At 40.6% G+C, this 23,324-nt stretch overlaps 1 protein-coding gene across 2 annotated transcripts in view; it reads right to left on the bottom strand.

Moving 5' to 3' along the window:
- Positions 1–386: 386 nt before the first annotated feature.
- LOC126475446 (heparan sulfate 2-O-sulfotransferase pipe) overlaps positions 387–23,324 on the bottom strand; it is a 291,703-nt gene continuing 268,765 nt past the window's right edge. Inside the window, exon 9 of one of the 2 annotated variants that reach the window (XM_050103309.1) lies at positions 387–3,402. In XM_050103309.1, the coding sequence (XP_049959266.1) occupies positions 3,236–3,402 (167 nt within the window). In that variant the 3' untranslated portion in view covers positions 387–3,235. Of the gene's footprint in view, positions 3,403–12,512; positions 15,544–23,324 lie in introns of those variants that run through there. The other variant, XM_050103308.1, reaches the window with a different exon arrangement.

Here is a 23,324-nt window from a genome sequence, read left to right as displayed (position 1 = left end):
TGGTTCTGTGATGTATCATACTGAGTGCTTGAAATCTGGATTTCCCTGTGATTTAAGGAGTGATAGCAACACCTATGAGATTTTCATTCCTTCTTTGTTGTTATTTCAAACCTTCATGAGTGAATATTTTCTGTTGGAAAATTTTGTGTACTTGTGCCATTTTGTCATACTTTGATAGCCTGTCTCATAGTCTGGAAGGAATGGATGAGAGAGTATGCAGCACTATTCTTTCAATACTTTCATGTGGCATTAAAAGAGTTTGTGAAGTTAAAACACCAAAATCTTAAAAACCAATTAATGAGACTTTTTCTTAAAAAATTTATTTTGTTTCTAAAAAATACATTTATGATAATTTACAAACTTTCTCTTCTTTGTTTAAAAAAAAAAACAATGGATAATTTCTCATCAATGAAATGTAGGCATTGTTTTGTGAATATGTTGAATAATGGAATGTTATGAATTTTATAGTGACCATTACTACCCAGAACTTCAACAATGAATATATTTGTCTTCTTGTGCACAATATATATTGGTTTTTGATATTGTGTAAATCCTATCATCAATTTGTTCGGCACATTTTCTTATCAGTATGAAAGAGCACAAGTACATTGAATTATTTATCATTTTCTGTTTGTTCCTCTGCCATTCATCATGTGGACATGAATACATATACAGAAAAGATAGTCAACAACTTTATTTCACACACTGTGTATCTTCATTTTAGTATGAGCGTCTTTGCTGAGTTTCTGAAAGATCTTAGAGTAATGAAAGTTATAGTAAACAAGGTGTCTTTATATACTTAAACAACATTCAATTGATGTCTGTTAACACTAATAATGCAGTGTGGTCAAACAAATTATAACCAGTAGAAGATACAGTACTTAACACATTCATTTATTTTGGAATGCCTTTATTTATCATTTCCAAGAAACTACTGTCTGAAATGCTGATAGTCTTCAGTGAGACAATTGAACTCCTTACGGCAGTTGTATATTTCTTTCATGATGCTTTAGCATTGCCTCTTAATGATTTCTTTCACATGATTAATGCTGCACAGAAGTTCATTGTATTGCAAAGAATTATAAATATGCTGGGGTTGAAAATTTGAGAACAAGGCTTTATGAATTTGTTTTTTATGTGTTCACTAAAAATAGAATTGTGGATATGAGGTTGTAGGTTGTGCTGGGATAGGTCAGTTGATTAAGAGCATTGCTTGCAAAAGGCAAGTTTCCAGGTTGGGGCTCTGGCTCAATAAACAGCCTTGATCAGTAGGACTTTTTCACTCCTATTTTGATTCCAGAAAAGCCTTTACTAATGCTTTCTTGCACTCTAAGAAGTCTGTGAAGATAAGCAACTGCACTGATTTATCACCTTACCTAAAGGCTGCTGAATGATAAAACTATCACTGTCTTTAACCTATTACATAGGAGGAATTGTGGTGCTTCTATTCCTTGCTACATTGCTATTGAAAACATGTTGGTAGATACCAGATACCAAAACCAGCGCCTTTTACATTGTTGTCAATCAGTATCATGTTTCATTTGCTTGTACAAGATACTGTAAGTTACCAATGAAGTAGATACAACAGTACACATTTAAGAACAATGAAGATAAAAAAATATGCAGTTGGTTATCAATATGGACATTCATTAAGAGTGGTGTGCAACTCATGAGGCTATTGATGGGGCAATGCCACTAGCAAGGGGCAGTATATGATGTGATGCACTAGCCAACAGTGTAAATGATGGCTATGAACACATTGATAAACACTGAACATTTCATGTTGATTTTTCTTCTAGTGCACATACACTGATGGTTATTTTTCCATTGTAGATTTTATTGTGGGTGACAAATGAAATAACAAATCGCATGAGTAATTGATAGCGGTAGTGTTCTGAGTATATCAGCTTGTAAAGAGAGAACCAAAAGTGGAAACAGTACCCCCATCCCCCCCTTCCCAGTCTTAAAATGGCCGCAGAACTGGCAGTCGGCAGAAAGAACAATTGGAGAAGTCCTGCACTATCAATTAATGACCGAAATATGAGTTTACTGAGTACTGGATTAGATTTGTGATGGGATTTCGGAGTTCCTCAGATACAGAACTCGGCACATTGTTCTTAATGAGACAAAATCAATGTGCATAAAAATAATTTCAGGAGTACTCCAAGTGAGCATTATAAAGTTGTTACTATTTGCAATGTGTCTAAATGGTCTAGTGGATAATATCATAATCTCTGTGAGGCTGGTATTGGTCAACACTGTCATCTGCAGGAAGATTGCAACACCCAAAAATGCAGAGAAATCCAGAGATACTTGCAGAGAATTAATAACTGGTGTGGGGCCAGCAGTTGATTCTGAATGTAATTAAATGTTACATTTATTGTGCATAAGTAGGTGAAGAGGTCCATTACTTTTGGATTAAAATATTGGTCATAAATCATAGAAGCAGTAACAACCATAAAATGTCACGGAGTAACCATCTGGAGTGACCTAAAGTGGAATGATCACAAAACTGGAGCAGATGTCAAGCTGACAGTCATTGGAAAAATCTCAAGGAAATGTAATTTATCTACAAAACAAGTGACTTGAAAAACAATTGTCTGACTGTGTTTTGAGTATTGCTTGTAAGTTTGGGACATTTAACAAGCTGGATTAATAGGAGAGAGTGGGGGGAGGGTCGGGGGGAATATCCAACAGTGTGTGGCATGTTTTGTTACGACTGTAAGTGTGAGAGAATTATGAAGATGCTCAACAAACTGCAGTGGTAGACACCATCAGAGAGGATTTGTTCATTATGGAGAAGTTTACTATTGAAATTTCAAGAGTCTGTGTCTCAAGATGAATTAAGCATGTGATAGTGACACTAAAAGTGCCCTCCACCACACAGTGCAAGGTAGCGTACGGAATACAGGTGAAGATTTCACAATGCGGAGTATTCTCGTTTTCTCTCTGCACACGTTTGTTACGAGCACACTGCTATGGTACGCACTGTCTCTGAGTGATCTGGACACACCGAAGTCACTTTAATGGATACATGAACGTTGAATGAAATCCGCACAGCGGAAGAAGTCAGACCGTGTGCCTGGACACACGTGCATGGGAGGGAGGCACAGTCCACGAGCGGCAGATCAGTCTTGAGGCTGGCTCCGGGCGCCCCCCCCCGCCGGCGGCGCTCGGCGACCCGTGGCGCTGGCGGGGGGCGGCGTCGGTGGCGGTGGTGGGGGAAGCCGGCCCGTCAGGAGGGGAGGCGCAGCGCGAGCAGCTGGCGGTGCAGCCGCTGTTTGCAGAACTGGTAGAACTCCGTCTCGCGCGTGAAGTTGGCGCGCACCAAATCTTTCACCTCCTCGCGCACCGGCGGTTTGAACATGTTGCGATTTATGCGGATGAAGCGCTCCATCTCACCTGCAACATGTTTTCAAAATGGAAGCCGTAGAAATAAAGGTTTGCGGCGACAGGATGTACGAGGGGTTGTCACAAATTTGTATTTATCACCTCGAAAAAATAAAGTTGCGTAATTGTTAGGAGGTAAATGTCTGCAGTCTTGATGCACATTGCAATCCTTGTATCACGGCACCGCAGTTCGTCACTAAACGAGCCAAAACAAAATGGCGTAGCCATGGGCTTCCCCATAGACTTATTCGGGAAAGAGTAAGATTATAGAACTGGCATATCTTACGGTTCCGTACCTCAAGCGGTAAAAACTGAACTCCTGTGGGAACATTTTGTTGTCAGTATCTCTGTCTGTTCCTCCGTCTGTGATGATCACTTTTTCTCAAAAACGGTTTGAAGCGTCGAGTTGGAGATTATGCCAAATACTAAGGTCTGCGGTTTTTTGGCGATGTAAAAAAAATTAAGCTTCTTAGTCAATGCAATGAAAAGTTACGCACTTGTTTGATTTTATTATATAATTGATTCGGTAAGTTTGAAAACGTCTTCTGCCTAAAAACTAATGCTGACAGGATGTAACAAAACTTGCTTATTCTCTGACAGCTGATAGTCATCCACTACTGTACATTACTTTGATGTCTCAAGATTATTTTGATATCTAAAGAATCAGCATATTTCAGTAGCACATCCAAAGCACAACTTTAATATTATTAGCACAAATATGCGTGCCACCGTTTTATTTCAACAGCCTTAAATTCTCATATGATTAAATACATGGTATCCAACGAGTTAAAATGTATCTAGAAAATATTCACAGACAGAATATTCACATTCTATTAATGTTAGATTGCCAGTGAAAGTTAAAAATCTAAAATTTAATATGGAACGATTGAGAAAATTCTGTTGAATATCTTCAAAAGTAACCAGCAAGATATGTCAGAATGAAGTTCCTCGAAGTGGAGAAACAGAGAATAAATAAATACAAAAACACTTTTTCCACTCTGATGATACTTTGTTTGTCCACATAATTTGGTAGCTGACCGTGTTAAAGGATTTGTTATATTATGTTCATGATTTCTATTTCTTTCATTTAAACTGGCTTAACTAAAGCTGAGCAAAGTGTATTTTGTAAGCTACATTTTTTGGGTTGATTGGCTGAAGTGTAAGTTGGGGCCAGTATACAACAAGGTGACTATGGAAAATCTCCCAAAATCAACAACAACCTGACTATAGCCCACGTCACGTAGGACGGGGCCTGCGCGCATACAGGCGGAGCGGAAAGGAAGCGTGAGGGAATGCGAAACGCGCATGCGGGGTAGCAAAGAGAGGGAGAAGTCCACGTGGCGAACTGCGTTGCTGCGAACAGCATCAGTCTCGTTTGCCTATGGTACATCGCATTATACATTCAAATCTATGAAGGGAATAGTGGATATTAAAACTAATTTCGATCAATTGTCATAAGAGAAATATTAGTTCACACCTTGACGATGTTGCGTCCACTGCTCCACAGATTTACTCTTCATGACACCGGGAGTCGCGAACAGCTGACGCAGCTTTGTGGAGACGTGAACTACAATTTTTCTCAAAATGACAATTGTCTAATGACAAGATCATTGAAGCTGCTTGCAATAATTATCATTTATTGCGATTTGAACTGTATTATAAGTAAAAATTTAATACATAATAAAATTACCTTCAAGCACAAACCGAAATAATCATATTTACTTGGCAACCACTTATACTCAACAGAATTTTTAAAAATGTGTAAATCGTGTGCGTGGATGTGTTTGGCTATAGTTAAGTGTAATCACTGTGCGTAAAAAAGAATTAGTGGTAGAAAAGACTAATGTAAAAGACTATCGTAAAAATGGTCAGTAAGTTGTCATGTTTTTCGCTGTAAATGGGCATTATGAGTGTAAACTAACTCGTTAGACATTACAATGAGAGACCGCATTTATAATCCATTGAACAAGCAAACAGTTAACCATCATCCGAATAACTCCAGGTAATGCTGACCCATAACATCGAAAACCACCAATACTTCGACAAGTAAGAGTTATACTGTCATTTCAGGGCCTCATCTAGTTCGTGCCTTGCAAATGATAGGGGTTTACGTGTGGAAATGTCGGACTTCTGACGAATTTATCCAGTTGCATTCTCTCATGTTATTAGATCATACAACATGGTGGGATAAGCTTAACTTCTAATGAGTGTGATGGGTAAACAAATATTAGGCACACCACGAATGTAGTGGTGTGGACATGTTGGGAATGTGCGTCTCACAGGGAGCGTGCAAGGGCTAAGTCGCTGCAGGGGCACTATCCTCTGTGACCTCGGTGGCTCAGATGGATAGAGCGTCTGCCATGTAAGCAGGAGATCCCGGGTTCGAGTCCTCGTCAGGGCACACATTTTCAACATGTCCCCAATTATGTGTATCAGCGCCTGTTTGCAGCTAGGGTTTTCATTCTAGAGAAGCTGCACGGTCATCAATGGTATCTGTTCTTTCGGGAACAGATGCTACCTTCATATATAGCTTAACTTATGTTTGGGCAACATGTTGAACATTATACTCTGCATAATTCAAAGGATACAAAGTCCTAAACAAAAAGGCTAGGAAGTTCTCATTATTGTGTATACAACTGATAAGTTGACAAACACATTGTTTAAAGCGCGAGTCTTTAAAACTAAGAAATATGATTACTTTGTTCCAAGGTCTACGTCGTAATACCATCGTAGCTTCTATTTGAGTCTGTTTCCGAACAATATGATTGTAAATTTACGATGATAGGTTAAAGGCTTATATCCCTCAGCAGTTCCCTGTCAATTCTTCTTTCTGAAGCTTCTCAGCATGCCACACAGACTGTGCCCACGTTATAGGTGGGATATTTTCTTTCCCCTCAGGCAAAAGAGATTCCGTGTTTGTTATCTTGAATTTTTTGTTTTTTTCTCCCATATAGCCTAACCCTTTGCCCAAATTAATTCCATGGGGCTACAATCCTAGTAGAAGTTCCAAAGAAGTGGCCTGCCAACATACCGTAAGCCGAAGTGCGATTATGCGTATCCTACATGACAACCGCTACTATCCCTATCACCTGCAACGAGTGCAAAGATTATCAGCAAAGGATTTCCCTCTACAGGAAGGATTTTGTAGATGGTTTATGCACGAGACCAACACAGTTATGGGATTTCTGTCATCAGTCCTCTTTACCGACAAAGCAACTTTTACCAGAACCGATATCATCAATATGTGGTCTACAGTTATCGGGGTACTGTTGAGGCTTCTCATCAGCATCGGTTCAGCACCAATGTGTGGGCAGGGATTATTGGCGACCACATACTCGGACTGGTTATTATTCCTGCTGAATACTCTGCCTAGGCTCGTTGAGAATGTGCCTTTACCGATACGACAGGTTATGTGGTTTCTGCATGATAGAGTAGCACTCCACTTCCGCATTACAGTTCGCCAACACTTCAACATCATCTTCCTCGGATGTTGTGTAGAAAGCGGAGGCCCTGTAGCATGGTCTGCTAGATGATGGGACTTAAACCCTCTGGATTTGTAACTCTGGGAGCATCTGCAAAGCATTGTGTGCAGACCCTTCAACAGCGTGCCTGTGATGTCTGTGACGCTATCCGGAGGGAGACCGGAACCTGCGAAAGAGTGCGGCAATCCATGGTGCCATTTGTGAATGCGTGCACTGCGTCCCATGGAAGCCAACATCTGTTGTGACATGGATACGATAAAGGTCTGTACTGTTCCGGGACGATTTGTTGTTGTTGCACGCTCACTGTCCATTTCCAGACACTTGTTCATAGGATCTTTTTTCTTTCGTTTTCAGTCAGGAATCCGTCCCTGCAGTTTGCCGGTTTTATTAATGTTCAGCTTGAATTTGCTTAGCTAGAGTGACACGATACAAATTGTATAATATCTGATTGATCAACAGTAAATACTCAGTGTTGAGGACAAAGATGTGTAGCAAAAATGAAAAAAATTCAAAAGCACCGTTCCGAGCAAGGTCTTAAAGGATGCGAAACGCTCACTGTGGTTTAATAGCGGTGTTAAAAAACTACTACGTAAACAAAGAGATCTTTATCACAGGTTCAAGATAAATCAAAACCTAGCTGAGAAAAGTTGAACGACGCGAAAATGAGCACAAGGAGAAAATGAGAGAAGCGTTCAATCTTTGACAGCAAAATTTTGTCAACCGATCTGAGTAAAAACACTGAGACGTTTTGGTCATATGTAAAAATCAGTACGCTATTCGAAAACGTCTATTCAGTCACTCAGTGACCATACAGGCACGGAAACGGAAGATAACAGAGAGAATGCCGAAATACTAAATTCGGTCTTCTGAAATTGTTTCATCGCCGAAGACTGTTATGCGCTCCCTCTGTCATCGTACGAACGCCGAAATGGCAGATATTGCGGTAACTGATCGCGGAGTAGAAATGGAACTACAATCGCTTAGTAGTGGAAAGGCAACAGGGCTGGATGAGATACCTATGAGAAAGAACTTGCTTCCCTTTTAGCAGCAGTTTGTCATAGATCGATGGAGCAAATAAGGATACCTAGCGACTGGAAAAAGGCTCAAGTTATTCCGTTTTCGAGAACAGTCGTAGGTCAGATGCACATAATTATAGACCTATATCATTTTACGTCAATCTATTGTACAATTATGTAACAAGTTTTATGCTCAAGAATTATGACGTTTTTGGAGGCTGAAAACCTTCTCTATAAAAATCAAAATGGATTATGCAAGCGGAGATCTTGCGAAACTGTACTTCCATGAGATCCATTGCGCTGTAGACAACGAAGCTGGGGCTGGCGCCGTGTTCCTTGACTTCAGGAAGGCATTTGACACCGTCCCGCAAGAACTTATCATTATCGGACCACATTTTTCGTCTGGATTTAAGACTTCCTAGCCTGTGAAACCCAACAAGTCGTCCTTAAAGGAACAGGATCGATAGATGTAAAGACAATTTCCGGAGTAGCCCAAGGTAGTTACTATTTACAGTGTGTATAAATAATCTAGTAGAATGCGTCGGAATCCCTTTAAATACTGTTTGCAGATGACGTGGTTGTCTATAGGAAAATAGCAACGCCAGGCAGGAGACAGTATCGATTTGCCAAATGGCCTGCAGAGGATTGATATATGATGTAGGCTCTGGCAATTGACACTGAACGTAAATACACACATCAAAAAAAGTTTTGCATCACCTCGGTTCCGACAGTTCCGGAACCTGTACAGAAAATTGGGATAGAGATCGACTTAAACATCATTTCCGCCCTTTTTATTGTTCATGAAAACCACACATTGCATGTTGTACCACCTTACAGCGAGATCTTCAGAGATGGTGGTCCAAATTGCTGTACACACCAGTACCTCTAATGCCCAGTAGCACGTGCAAGAGGATGTGCCACTGGGTATCCTCTTGCATTGGTGCGTGCCTGTATTCGTCGTGGCATACTATCCACAAGTCCATCAAGGCACTGTTGGTCCAGATTGTCCCACACCTCAACGGCGATTCGGCGTAGATCCCTCAAAGTGGTTGATGGGTCACGTCGTCATAAACAGCCCTTTTCAGTCTATCCCAGGCATGCCGATAGGGTTCATGTCTGAAGGACATGCTGGTCACTGTTGTTGAGCGATGTCGTTATCCTGAAGGAAGTCATTCACAAGATGAGCACTATGGGACTTAACATCTGAGGTCATCAGTCCCCTAGAACTTAGAACTTCTTAAACCTAACTAACCTAAGGACGTCACACACATCCATGCCCAAGGCAGGATTCGAAACTGTGACCGTAGCAGTCGTGTGGTTCCAGACTGAAGCACCTAGAACCGCTTGGCCACCGCGGCCGGCTGCTAGCAATTGTGTATGGTAGCTAAGTATGGAGCTACTGTATCCACATACTGTGAAAGAAACTTAACTGGCATACAGTCTGGATTGGAGACATTAAGTTATTTAAGCTACTTTCAAGTTATTCACATTGGTAACTGTTCTTGATTCAAATTCTGAAATATTTACTAGATCTTGTTTGGTGAAGAAATTTCAGAAACTGTGTTTGGTAAATCTGCTTTAGTGGCACAGTCATCAATAGTATTTCCAGTGCAGTGCAGTGAAAGTATTGACTGCTCCTTGCTGCTGGTGTACTTTATATATGACAAGAATCTCTCTTGGTTTTCTGCCCGGTTGTGAGGCAGGGTTTTGTTGTACAAACTGTTAAAAGTATTTCACTCAATTTTGAGTTTCTGTAAAACTTTGTCAATGTTGGGAAAGTTGTATTGTTTTAAATTTGGCATCCTTTTTTCATTGCTGCTTCACCAATGCTCTGGCCTCTTCTATGTACCCTGGTGGATCAGTCCTATCTCTTATTAATTTATTTGGTAAACATCTCTGAATTGCTGTTGATATTATTTCTTTGAATTTAAACCACATCAAATCTATGCTTGTGCAGTCAGATTGGAAGTAGTGGAGACTGTCTCGTAGGAAGGCATCAACCAAATTTTAACTACTTTTTTAAATAGATATATTTTGTGATATGAAATAGAGTGATTGCATAAGGATGGCAATTGGGAAGGCTTATGTTTTTCAGTTTATTGGGAGAGTTTTAGGTAATTATGGTTCATCCATAAAGGAGACTCCATAGAACAGCAGAGCGACCCATTCTTGTCTACTGCTCAAGTGTTTGGGATCCTAACTGGTTTGGATTAAAGGAAGACAACAAAGCAATTCAGAAACATGCTTATGGGTCATTCCATGTTAAGTGGCCTAAATTGCTCCCCACTCGACCATCTCCAATTGTGATGAAATTTTTACCGGATGTACATATAGACCTTACACAAAGCACTGCCAAATTACAGCTTCATAAGTAGTATAGGGGGGGGGGGCAGGGGGGGGGAGGGGGGGCACTAGCCACCTTTTTGTAAAGGCTTGTTTTTTGACATTGCGGCTGAAATGAATAAATGATCAACTTTGTTTTACCATTGTCCAGGATCTAAGAGACCTGTCGGGCTGAAACTTTGTGATCCTGTTCAACTTTTTGGGTACAATAACTTGGTTGTAGTACAAAAGGTCAAACTATGGTAAATTCATCATAGTGTGCTATCAAAGTGGCTCATAAATCTTGTCATACCAAATTCTGACTATACTTTATTGCCTTGTATCTGCTGAAAGAGTAACATTTTTTAATGTAATATAAATGTAAGTTTATTTGGTATGACAAGATTTATGGGTCACTTTGATAGCACTCTATGATAAATTTACCATAGTCTGACCTTTTGTTTTACATCTAAGATATTGTACCCAAAAAGTTGAACAGGATCACAAAGTTTCAGCATGACAGGTCTCTTAGATCCTGAGTATTGGTAAGTCAAAATTGATCACTTATTCATTCAAGTTGCAATTTCAAGAAATGTAATGTAATGAAAATATAAGTTTATTTGTTCTTAAATGCAAAGTCTCCAAAATAAAAATAACTTTTTCTGATCAAACAGGTGAGCTCTTTTCAATAGTGCTGAGAAAAATCGAATTTGAGTGATCCCTTTTGAGGTATGACTTTCGAAAGTGAGCCAAAATTGACTGATTAAATTTTTTAGCACACTTTGAACTTCGATAACTCAGTTATTATTTGAGCAATCTGGTTGCCACTTGTAGAGCTTTATGACACGCTGGCAGGCTGCAGATGACTAAAGTATCAGCTTCAGAAAGTTACTCTCAAGGCAATAAAGTACAGCCAAACTTTGATACGACAAGATTTATGAGCCACTTTGATAGCACACTATGATGAATTTACGATAGTCTGACCTTTTGTAATACAACTAAGCTATTGTACTTAAAAAGTTGAACAGGATTACAAAGTTTCAGCATGACAGGTCTCTTAGATCCCTAACAATGGTAAAACAAAGTTGATCATTTATTCGTTTCAGTTGCAGTGTCAAAAAACGAGCCTTTACGAAAAGGTGACTAGTGGCCCCACCATGCTACTTGTGAAGCTGTAATTTGGCAGTGCTTCATGTAAGGTCTATATGTACATCCTGAAAAAATTTCATTGAAATTGGGAGATGGTCAGGTGGGGACCCTTAGGCTACTTGACGTGGAATGACCCTGATGGATTTGTTACTGGTATGTTTTATCAGATTTTGGGTTTAATGGGGATACTTTGTGAACTGAAATGGAAATCCCTGGAAGGAATGCAACATTATTTATGCTGAAAGCTGTTGAGAAAATTTGGAGAACTGGCATTTGAAGCTGACTGCAGAACAATTATATGCTTCCAATGTACATTCCTAGTAAGGACCATGCAAGTAAGATAAGAGGAATTATGGCTTGTATGGAGGCACATAGACAGTTGTCTTTCCCTCACTCTATTTATATGTGGAACAGGATGGAAAATGATTAGCAGTGTTACAAAATACTCTTTACCATGCACCATATATGGTGGCCTGCAGAGTATGTATGTAGATGGAGATATGGGTACAGATGTAGATGAGATGTAAAACTAACTGACTTATATAGGACCATTGGGATATGCAGCAGTGCTAAGGTAAAAACTATGGCTGTCACCATAACTTCCGTGTGCTCAGGATGTACATGAGTGTCCTGAAATTAAATTAACAGTTTTCTCTCAGTTATGAAAAGATTCTTTCTGGCAAATTCATTATTCACCAGTAAATGCAGAAACGAGTTCAGTTTCTTAAAGTAGAGACTAACTTTTTTTTTTTTTTTTTTTTTTTTTTGCCTGAGTTATGTCTGTGGTTCTGTGATGTATCATACTGAGTGCTTGAAATCTGGATTTCCCTGTGATTTAAGGAGTGATAGCAACACCTATGAGATTTTCATTCCTTCTTTGTTGTTATTTCAAACCTTCATGAGTGAATATTTTCTGTTGGAAAATTTTGTGTACTTGTGCCATTTTGTCATACTTTGATAGCCTGTCTCATAGTCTGGAAGGAATGGATGAGAGAGTATGCAGCACTATTCTTTCAATACTTTCATGTGGCATTAAAAGAGTTTGTGAAGTTAAAACACCAAAATCTTAAAAACCAATTAATGAGATTTTTTCTTAAAAAATTTATTTTGTTTCTAAAAAATACATTTATGATAATTTACAAACTTTCTCTTCTTTGTTTAAAAAAAAAACAATGGATAATTTCTCATCAATGAAATGTAGGCATTGTTTTGTGAATATGTTGAATAATGGAATGTTATGAATTTTATAGTGACCATTACTACCCAGAACTTCAACAATGAATATATTTGTCTTCTTGTGCACAATATATATTGGTTTTTGATATTGTGTAAATCCTATCATCAATTTGTTCGGCACATTTTCTTATCAGTATGAAAGAGCACAAGTACATTGAATTATTTATCATTTTCTGTTTGTTCCTCTGCCATTCATCATGTGGACATGAATACATATACAGAAAAGATAGTCAACAACTTTATTTCACACACTGTGTATCTTCATTTTAGTATGAGCGTCTTTGCTGAGTTTCTGAAAGATCTTAGAGTAATGAAAGTTATAGTAAACAAGGTGTCTTTATATACTTAAACAACATTCAATTGATGTCTGTTAACACTAATAATGCAGTGTGGTCAAACAAATTATAACCAGTAGAAGATACAGTACTTAACACATTCATTTATTTTGGAATGCCTTTATTTATCATTTCCAAGAAACTACTGTCTGAAATGCTGATAGTCTTCAGTGAGACAATTGAACTCCTTACGGCAGTTGTATATTTCTTTCATGATGCTTTAGCATTGCCTCTTAATGATTTCTTTCACATGATTAATGCTGCACAGAAGTTCATTGTATTGCAAAGAATTATAAATATGCTGGGGTTGAAAATTTGAGAACAAGGCTTTATGAATTTGTTTTTTATGTGTTCACTAAAAATAGAATTGTGGATATGAGGTTGTAGGTTGTGCTGGGATAGTTCAGTTGATTAAGAGCATTGCTTGCAAAAGGCAAGTTTCCAGGTTGGGGCTCTGGCTCAATAAACAGCCTTGATCAGTAGGACTTTTTCACTCCTATTTTGATTCCAGAAAAGCCTTTACTAATGCTTTCTTGCACTCTAAGAAGTCTGTGAAGATAAGCAACTGCACTGATTTATCACCTTACCTAAAGGCTGCTGAATGATAAAACTATCACTGTCTTTAACCTATTACATAGGAGGAATTGTGGTGCTTCTATTCCTTGCTACATTGCTATTGAAAACATGTTGGTAGATACCAGATACCAAAACCAGCGCCTTTTACATTGTTGTCAATCAGTATCATGTTTCATTTGCTTGTACAAGATACTGTAAGTTACCAATGAAGTAGATACAACAGTACACATTTAAGAACAATGAAGATAAAAAAATATGCAGTTGGTTATCAATATGGACATTCATTAAGAGTGGTGTGCAACTCATGAGGCTATTGATGGGGCAATGCCACTAGCAAGGGGCAGTATATGATGTGATGCACTAGCCAACAGTGTAAATGATGGCTATGAACACATTGATAAACACTGAACATTTCATGTTGATTTTTCTTCTAGTGCACATACACTGATGGTTATTTTTCCATTGTAGATTTTATTGTGGGTGACAAATGAAATAACAAATCGCATGAGTAATTGATAGCGGTAGTGTTCTGAGTATATCAGCTTGTAAAGAGAGAACCAAAAGTGGAAACAGTACCCCCATCCCCCCCTTCCCAGTCTTAAAATGGCCGCAGAACTGGCAGTCGGCAGAAAGAACAATTGGAGAAGTCCTGCACTATCAATTAATGACCGAAATATGAGTTTACTGAGTACTGGATTAGATTTGTGATGGGATTTCGGAGTTCCTCAGATACAGAACTCGGCACATTGTTCTTAATGAGACAAAATCAATGTGCATAAAAATAATTTCAGGAGTACTCCAAGTGAGCATTATAAAGTTGTTACTATTTGCAATGTGTCTAAATGGTCTAGTGGATAATATCATAATCTCTGTGAGGCTGGTATTGGTCAACACTGTCATCTGCAGGAAGATTGCAACACCCAAAAATGCAGAGAAATCCAGAGATACTTGCAGAGAATTAATAACTGGTGTGGGGCCAGCAGTTGATTCTGAATGTAATTAAATGTTACATTTATTGTGCATAAGTAGGTGAAGAGGTCCATTACTTTTGGATTAAAATATTGGTCATAAATCATAGAAGCAGTAACAACCATAAAATGTCACGGAGTAACCATCTGGAGTGACCTAAAGTGGAATGATCACAAAACTGGAGCAGATGTCAAGCTGACAGTCATTGGAAAAATCTCAAGGAAATGTAATTTATCTACAAAACAAGTGACTTGAAAAACACTTGTCTGACTGTGTTTTGAGTATTGCTTGTAAGTTTGGGACATTTAACAAGCTGGATTAATAGGAGAGAGTGGGGGGAGGGTCGGGGGGAATATCCAACAGTGTGTGGCATGTTTTGTTACGACTGTAAGTGTGAGAGAATTATGAAGATGCTCAACAAACTGCAGTGGTAGACACCATCAGAGAGGATTTGTTCATTATGGAGAAGTTTACTATTGAAATTTCAAGAGTCTGTGTCTCAAGATGAATTAAGCATGTGATAGTGACACTAAAAGTGCCCTCCACCACACAGTGCAAGGTAGCGTACGGAATACAGGTGAAGATTTCACAATGCGGAGTATTCTCGTTTTCTCTCTGCACACGTTTGTTACGAGCACACTGCTATGGTACGCACTGTCTCTGAGTGATCTGGACACACCGAAGTCACTTTAATGGATACATGAACGTTGAATGAAATCCGCACAGCGGAAGAAGTCAGACCGTGTGCCTGGACACACGTGCATGGGAGGGAGGCACAGTCCACGAGCGGCAGATCAGTCTTGAGGCTGGCTCCGGGCGCCCCCCCCCGCCGGCGGCGCTCGGCGACCCGTGGCGCTGGCGGGGGGCGGCGTCGGTGGCGGTGGTGGGGGAAGCCGGCCCGTCAGGAGGGGAGGCGCAGCGCGAGCAGCTGGCGGTGCAGCCGCTGTTTGCAGAACTGGTAGAACTCCGTCTCGCGCGTGAAGTTGGCGCGCACCAAATCTTTCACCTCCTCGCGCACCGGCGGTTTGAACATGTTGCGATTTATGCGGATGAAGCGCTCCATCTCACCTGCAACATGTTTTCAAAATGGAAGCCGTAGAAATAAAGGTTTGCGGCGACAGGATGTACGAGGGGTTGTCACAAATTTGTATTTATCACCTCGAAAAAATAAAGTTGCGTAATTGTTAGGAGGTAAATGTCTGCAGTCTTGATGCACATTGCAATCCTTGTATCACGGCACCGCAGTTCGTCACTAAACGAGCCAAAACAAAATGGCGTAGCCATGGGCTTCCCCATAGACTTATTCGGGAAAGAGTAAGATTATAGAACTGGCATATCTTACGGTTCCGTACCTCAAGCGGTAAAAACTGAACTCCTGTGGGAACATTTTGTTGTCAGTATCTCTGTCTGTTCCTCCGTCTGTGATGATCACTTTTTCTCAAAAACGGTTTGAAGCGTCGAGTTGGAGATTATGCCAAATACTAAGGTCTGCGGTTTTTTGGCGATGTAAAAAAAATTAAGCTTCTTAGTCAATGCAATGAAAAGTTACGCACTTGTTTGATTTTATTATATAATTGATTCGGTAAGTTTGAAAACGTCTTCTGCCTAAAAACTAATGCTGACAGGATGTAACAAAACTTGCTTATTCTCTGACAGCTGATAGTCATCCACTACTGTACATTACTTTGATGTCTCAAGATTATTTTGATATCTAAAGAATCAGCATATTTCAGTAGCACATCCAAAGCACAACTTTAATATTATTAGCACAAATATGCGTGCCACCGTTTTATTTCAACAGCCTTAAATTCTCATATGATTAAATACATGGTATCCAACGAGTTAAAATGTATCTAGAAAATATTCACAGACAGAATATTCACATTCTATTAATGTTAGATTGCCAGTGAAAGTTAAAAATCTAAAATTTAATATGGAACGATTGAGAAAATTCTGTTGAATATCTTCAAAAGTAACCAGCAAGATATGTCAGAATGAAGTTCCTCGAAGTGGAGAAACAGAGAATAAATAAATACAAAAACACTTTTTCCACTCTGATGATACTTTGTTTGTCCACATAATTTGGTAGCTGACCGTGTTAAAGGATTTGTTATATTATGTTCATGATTTCTATTTCTTTCATTTAAACTGGCTTAACTAAAGCTGAGCAAAGTGTATTTTGTAAGCTACATTTTTTGGGTTGATTGGCTGAAGTGTAAGTTGGGGCCAGTATACAACAAGGTGACTATGGAAAATCTCCCAAAATCAACAACAACCTGACTATAGCCCACGTCACGTAGGACGGGGCCTGCGCGCATACAGGCGGAGCGGAAAGGAAGCGTGAGGGAATGCGAAACGCGCATGCGGGGTAGCAAAGAGAGGGAGAAGTCCACGTGGCGAACTGCGTTGCTGCGAACAGCATCAGTCTCGTTTGCCTATGGTACATCGCATTATACGTTCAAATCTATGAAGGGAATAGTGGATATTAAAACTAATTTCGATCAATTGTCATAAGAGAAATATTAGTTCACACCTTGACGATGTTGCGTCCACTGCTCCACAGATTTACTCTTCATGACACCGGGAGTCGCGAACAGCTGACGCAGCTTTGTGGAGACGTGAACTACAATTTTTCTCAAAATGACAATTGTCTAATGACAAGATCATTGAAGCTGCTTGCAATAATTATCATTTATTGCGATTTGAACTGTATTATAAGTAAAAATTTAATACATAATAAAATTACCTTCAAGCACAAACCGAAATAATCATATTTACTTGGCAACCACTTATACTCAACAGAATTTTTAAAAATGTGTAAATCGTGTGCGTGGATGTGTTTGGCTATAGTTAAGTGTAATCACTGTGCGTAAAAAAGAATTAGTGGTAGAAAAGACTAATGTAAAAGACTATCGTAAAAATGGTCAGTAAGTTGTCATGTTTTTCGCTGTAAATGGGCATTATGAGTGTAAACTAACTCGTTAGACATTACAATGAGAGACCGCATTTATAATCCATTGAACAAGCAAACAGTTAACCATCATCCGAATAACTCCAGGTAATGCTGACCCATAACATCGAAAACCACCAATACTTCGACAAGTAAGAGTTATACTGTCATTTCAGGGCCTCATCTAGTTCGTGCCTTGCAAATGATAGGGGTTTACGTGTGGAAATGTCGGACTTCTGACGAATTTATCCAGTTGCATTCTCTCATGTTATTAGATCATACAACATGGTGGGATAAGCTTAACTTCTAATGAGTGTGATGGGTAAACAAATATTAGGCACACCACGAATGTAGTGGTGTGGACATGTTGGGAATGTGCGTCTCACAGGGAGCGTGCAAGGGATAAGTCGCTGCAGGGGCACTATCCTCTGTGACCTCGGTGGCTCAGATGGATAGAGCGTCTGCCATGTAAGCAGGAGATCCCGGGTTCGAGTCCTCGTCAGGGCACACATTTTCAACATGTCCCCAATTATGTGTATCAGCGCCTGTTTGCAGCTAGGGTTTTCATTCTAGAGAAGCTGCACGGTCATCAATGGTATCTGTTCTTTCGGGAACAGATGCTACCTTCATATATAGCTTAACTTATGTTTGGGCAACATGTTGAACATTATACTCTGCATAATTCAAAGGATACAAAGTCCTAAACAAAAAGGCTAGGAAGTTCTCATTATTGTGTATACAACTGATAAGTTGACAAACACATTGTTTAAAGCGCGAGTCTTTAAAACTAAGAAATATGATTACTTTGTTCCAAGGTCTACGTCGTAATACCATCGTAGCTTCTATTTGAGTCTGTTTCCGAACAATATGATTGTAAATTTACGATGATAGGTTAAAGGCTTATATCCCTCAGCAGTTCCCTGTCAATTCTTCTTTCTGAAGCTTCTCAGCATGCCACACAGACTGTGCCCACGTTATAGGTGGGATATTTTCTTTCCCCTCAGGCAAAAGAGATTCCGTGTTCGTTATCTTGAATTTTTTGTTTTTTTCTCCCATATAGCCTAACCCTTTGCCCAAATTAATTCCATGGGGCTACAATCCTAGTAGAAGTTCCAAAGAAGTGGCCTGCCAACATACCGTAAGCCGAAGTGCGATTATGCGTATCCTACATGACAACCGCTACTATCCCTATCACCTGCAACGAGTGCAAAGATTATCAGCAAAGGATTTCCCTCTACAGGAAGGATTTTGTAGATGGTTTATGCACGAGACCAACACAGTTATGGGATTTCTGTCATCAGTCCTCTTTACCGACAAAGCAACTTTTACCAGAACCGATATCATCAATATGTGGTCTACAGTTATCGGGGTACTGTTGAGGCTTCTCATCAGCATCGGTTCAGCACCAATGTGTGGGCAGGGATTATTGGCGACCACATACTCGGACTGGTTATTATTCCTGCTGAATACTCTGCCTAGGCTCGTTGAGAATGTGCCTTTACCGATACGACAGGTTATGTGGTTTCTGCATGATAGAGTAGCACTCCACTTCCGCATTACAGTTCGCCAACACTTCAACATCATCTTCCTCGGATGTTGTGTAGAAAGCGGAGGCCCTGTAGCATGGTCTGCTAGATGATGGGACTTAAACCCTCTGGATTTGTAACTCTGGGAGCATCTGCAAAGCATTGTGTGCAGACCCTTCAACAGCGTGCCTGTGATGTCTGTGACGCTATCCGGAGGGAGACCGGAACCTGCGAAAGAGTGCGGCAATCCATGGTGCCATTTGTGAATGCGTGCACTGCGTCCCATGGAAGCCAACATCTGTTGTGACATGGATACGATAAAGGTCTGTACTGTTCCGGGACGATTTGTTGTTGTTGCACGCTCACTGTCCATTTCCAGACACTTGTTCATAGGATCTTTTTTCTTTCGTTTTCAGTCAGGAATCCGTCCCTGCAGTTTGCCGGTTTTATTAATGTTCAGCTTGAATTTGCTTAGCTAGAGTGACACGATACAAATTGTATAATATCTGATTGATCAACAGTAAATACTCAGTGTTGAGGACAAAGATGTGTAGCAAAAATGAAAAAAATTCAAAAGCACCGTTCCGAGCAAGGTCTTAAAGGATGCGAAACGCTCACTGTGGTTTAATAGCGGTGTTAAAAAACTACTACGTAAACAAAGAGATCTTTATCACAGGTTCAAGATAAATCAAAACCTAGCTGAGAAAAGTTGAACGACGCGAAAATGAGCACAAGGAGAAAATGAGAGAAGCGTTCAATCTTTGACAGCAAAATTTTGTCAACCGATCTGAGTAAAAACACTGAGACGTTTTGGTCATATGTAAAAATCAGTACGCTATTCGAAAACGTCTATTCAGTCACTCAGTGACCATACAGGCACGGAAACGGAAGATAACAGAGAGAATGCCGAAATACTAAATTCGGTCTTCTGAAATTGTTTCATCGCCGAAGACTGTTATGCGCTCCCTCTGTCATCGTACGAACGCCGAAATGGCAGATATTGCGGTAACTGATCGCGGAGTAGAAATGGAACTACAATCGCTTAGTAGTGGAAAGGCAACAGGGCTGGATGAGATACCTATGAGAAAGAACTTGCTTCCCTTTTAGCAGCAGTTTGTCATAGATCGATGGAGCAAATAAGGATACCTAGCGACTGGAAAAAGGCTCAAGTTATTCCGTTTTCGAGAACAGTCGTAGGTCAGATGCACATAATTATAGACCTATATCATTTTACGTCAATCTATTGTACAATTATGTAACAAGTTTTATGCTCAAGAATTATGACGTTTTTGGAGGCTGAAAACCTTCTCTATAAAAATCAAAATGGATTATGCAAGCGGAGATCTTGCGAAACTGTTCTTCCATGAGATCCATTGCGCTGTAGACAACGAAGCTGGGGCTGGCGCCGTGTTCCTTGACTTCAGGAAGGCATTTGACACCGTCCCGCAAGAACTTATCATTATCGGACCACATTTTTCGTCTGGATTTAAGACTTCCTAGCCTGTGAAACCCAACAAGTCGTCCTTAAAGGAACAGGATCGATAGATGTAAAGACAATTTCCGGAGTAGCCCAAGGTAGTTACTATTTACAGTGTGTATAAATAATCTAGTAGAATGCGTCGGAATCCCTTTAAATACTGTTTGCAGATGACGTGGTTGTCTATAGGAAAATAGCAACGCCAGGCAGGAGACAGTATCGATTTGCCAAATGGCCTGCAGAGGATTGATATATGATGTAGGCTCTGGCAATTGACACTGAACGTAAATACACACATCAAAAAAAGTTTTGCATCACCTCGGTTCCGACAGTTCCGGAACCTGTACAGAAAATTGGGATAGAGATCGACTTAAACATCATTTCCGCCCTTTTTATTGTTCATGAAAACCACACATTGCATGTTGTACCACCTTACAGCGAGATCTTCAGAGATGGTGGTCCAAATTGCTGTACACACCAGTACCTCTAATGCCCAGTAGCACGTGCAAGAGGATGTGCCACTGGGTATCCTCTTGCATTGGTGCGTGCCTGTATTCGTCGTGGCATACTATCCACAAGTCCATCAAGGCACTGTTGGTCCAGATTGTCCCACACCTCAACGGCGATTCGGCGTAGATCCCTCAAAGTGGTTGATGGGTCACGTCGTCATAAACAGCCCTTTTCAGTCTATCCCAGGCATGCCGATAGGGTTCATGTCTGAAGGACATGCTGGTCACTGTTGTTGAGCGATGTCGTTATCCTGAAGGAAGTCATTCACAAGATGTGCACGATGGGGGCGCGAATTGTCGTCCATGAAGACGATTGCCTCGCCATTATGGTACCGATATGGTTGCACTATCGGTCGGAGGATGGCATTCACATGTCGTATAGCCGCTATGGCGCCTTCCATGACCACCAGCGGCGTGCGTCGGCCCCACGTAATGCCACCCCAAAACAGCAGGGAACCTCCACCTTGCTGCAATGTGTCTAAGGCGTTCAGCCTGACCGGGTTGCTTTCAGACACGTCTCCGACGATTGTCTGGTTAAAGGCATATGCGACACTCGTCGGCGAAGAGAACGTGATGCCAGTCCTGAGCGGTCCATTCGGCATGTTGTTGGGCCCATCTGTACCGCGCTGCATGATGTCGTGGTTGCAAAGATGAACCTCGCCATTGACGTCGGGAGTGAAGAGCCGCATCATGCAGCCTATCGCGCACAGTTTGAGTTGTAACACGACGTCCTGCGGCTGCACGAAAAGCATTATTCAACATGGTGGCATTGCTTTTAAGGTTCCTCCGACCCATAATCCGTAGGTAGCGGTCATCCACTGCAGTAGTAGTCCTTGGGCGGCCTGAGCGAGGCATGTCATCGACAGTTCCTGTCTCTCTGTATTTCCTCCATGTCAGAGCGACATCGCTTTGGTTCACTCTGAGACGCCTGGACACTTCTCTTGTTGAGACCCCTTCCTGACACAAAGTATCAATGCCGACGCGATCGAACCGCTGTGTACCTCCTTCCTCGTGGAATGACTGGAACTGATCGGCTGTCGGACCCCCTCCGTCTAAGAGGTTGATGCATGGTTGTTTACCTCTTTCGGCGGGTCTAGTGACATCTCAAAAGGACTGTGTCTGTGATACAATACCCACAGTTAATGTCTGTCTTCAGGAGTTCTGGGAACCGGGATGATGCAAAACTTTTTTTGATGTGTGTAAATGGAACATCAACTGCAGTATTGATGACGACCTGCTGAAAACAGTATGTACCTTAAAATGTCTAGGAGTAATTATCCAGAGCGACCTTGAGTAGAATGACCACATAAACTAACAGTAGGAAAAGCAGATGGCCGGCAATTTCACGGGAGGAATTTGAATGAAATGCAACTCATCCACGAAGAAAGTTACTTGTAAGGCGCTTGTCTGACCGATTCTTGAATCCTGTTCATCAATATGGGATCCTTTCGTGGTAGGACTGACAGAAGAGATGGAGAAGATCCAACGAGGAGGTATGTTTCATCCCTGGATCTCTTAGTCGGTGCGAGAGCGTTACAGAGGTGCTCAACAAGCTCCAGTGGCACACGTTACAAGAGAGGCGTTGTGCATCACAGCGAGGTTTACTATTGAAATTTCGCTAGAAGACTTTTCGCAAAGAGTCGAGCAACATGTTACTTCCTTCTACATACATCTCACGGCCAATATCACGACGAGAAAATTCGAGAAATTAGAGCTAATACAGCGGCTACCGACAATCATTATCCCAACGCCACAATCGCGATTGGAAGATGGAAAGGTGATCAGTTAGTGGTACCAGAAATAACCCCTGCCGCACACCGTTACGTGGTTTGCGGAGTGTGATGTAGATTTAGATGAATGGAAGTTTGGTATTTTAGTAAAGTCAGACTAACACTGTGTTAAGTAATCTTCCCACAACATTTTTTTTCCGAAAAAGAGTAATGACATCTAATAGACATGTTTGACAGCAGTTAAGAAGGAATCAAATCTGGAAAAGATATTTGCTGGTCTGGAGAAGAGCGAGAACTAATAGGGCAATGTTAGTAAAGGAAACGGAAGACAGAAAACGGAAATGGGTAACGCACGCACGCATAGCATAAACAATGTGGCAGAGATACTGGTTCGCAGTTGGATAGCTTGTCGAGAAAGAGTCTACGTCGAAGATAACAGGTAAAGTTTTAATCTCCCTTTGAAAGCAGCTTGGTTTAGGGTAAGAAGCAAGCTACAGTTTAGTCTCTTCCAGAGTCAGATGAAATGGAGAAGGAGATGGAGAGAGATTTTGTGTTGTGCATAGTGCAAGTATCAGATCTTTTATTGTAGTAATGGATACGTGACATGCGAGGAGAGGTAATGAAGACACCAGAGATTAAGCAAAAGCTAAAGAAAAT

Source organism: Schistocerca serialis, chromosome 4 (genome assembly GCF_023864345.2).
Source record: "Schistocerca serialis cubense isolate TAMUIC-IGC-003099 chromosome 4, iqSchSeri2.2, whole genome shotgun sequence".
In the NCBI taxonomy this organism is placed as follows: Eukaryota; Metazoa; Arthropoda; class Insecta; order Orthoptera; family Acrididae; genus Schistocerca; species Schistocerca serialis.
This window is presented reverse-complemented; position numbering and strand designations above follow the sequence as displayed.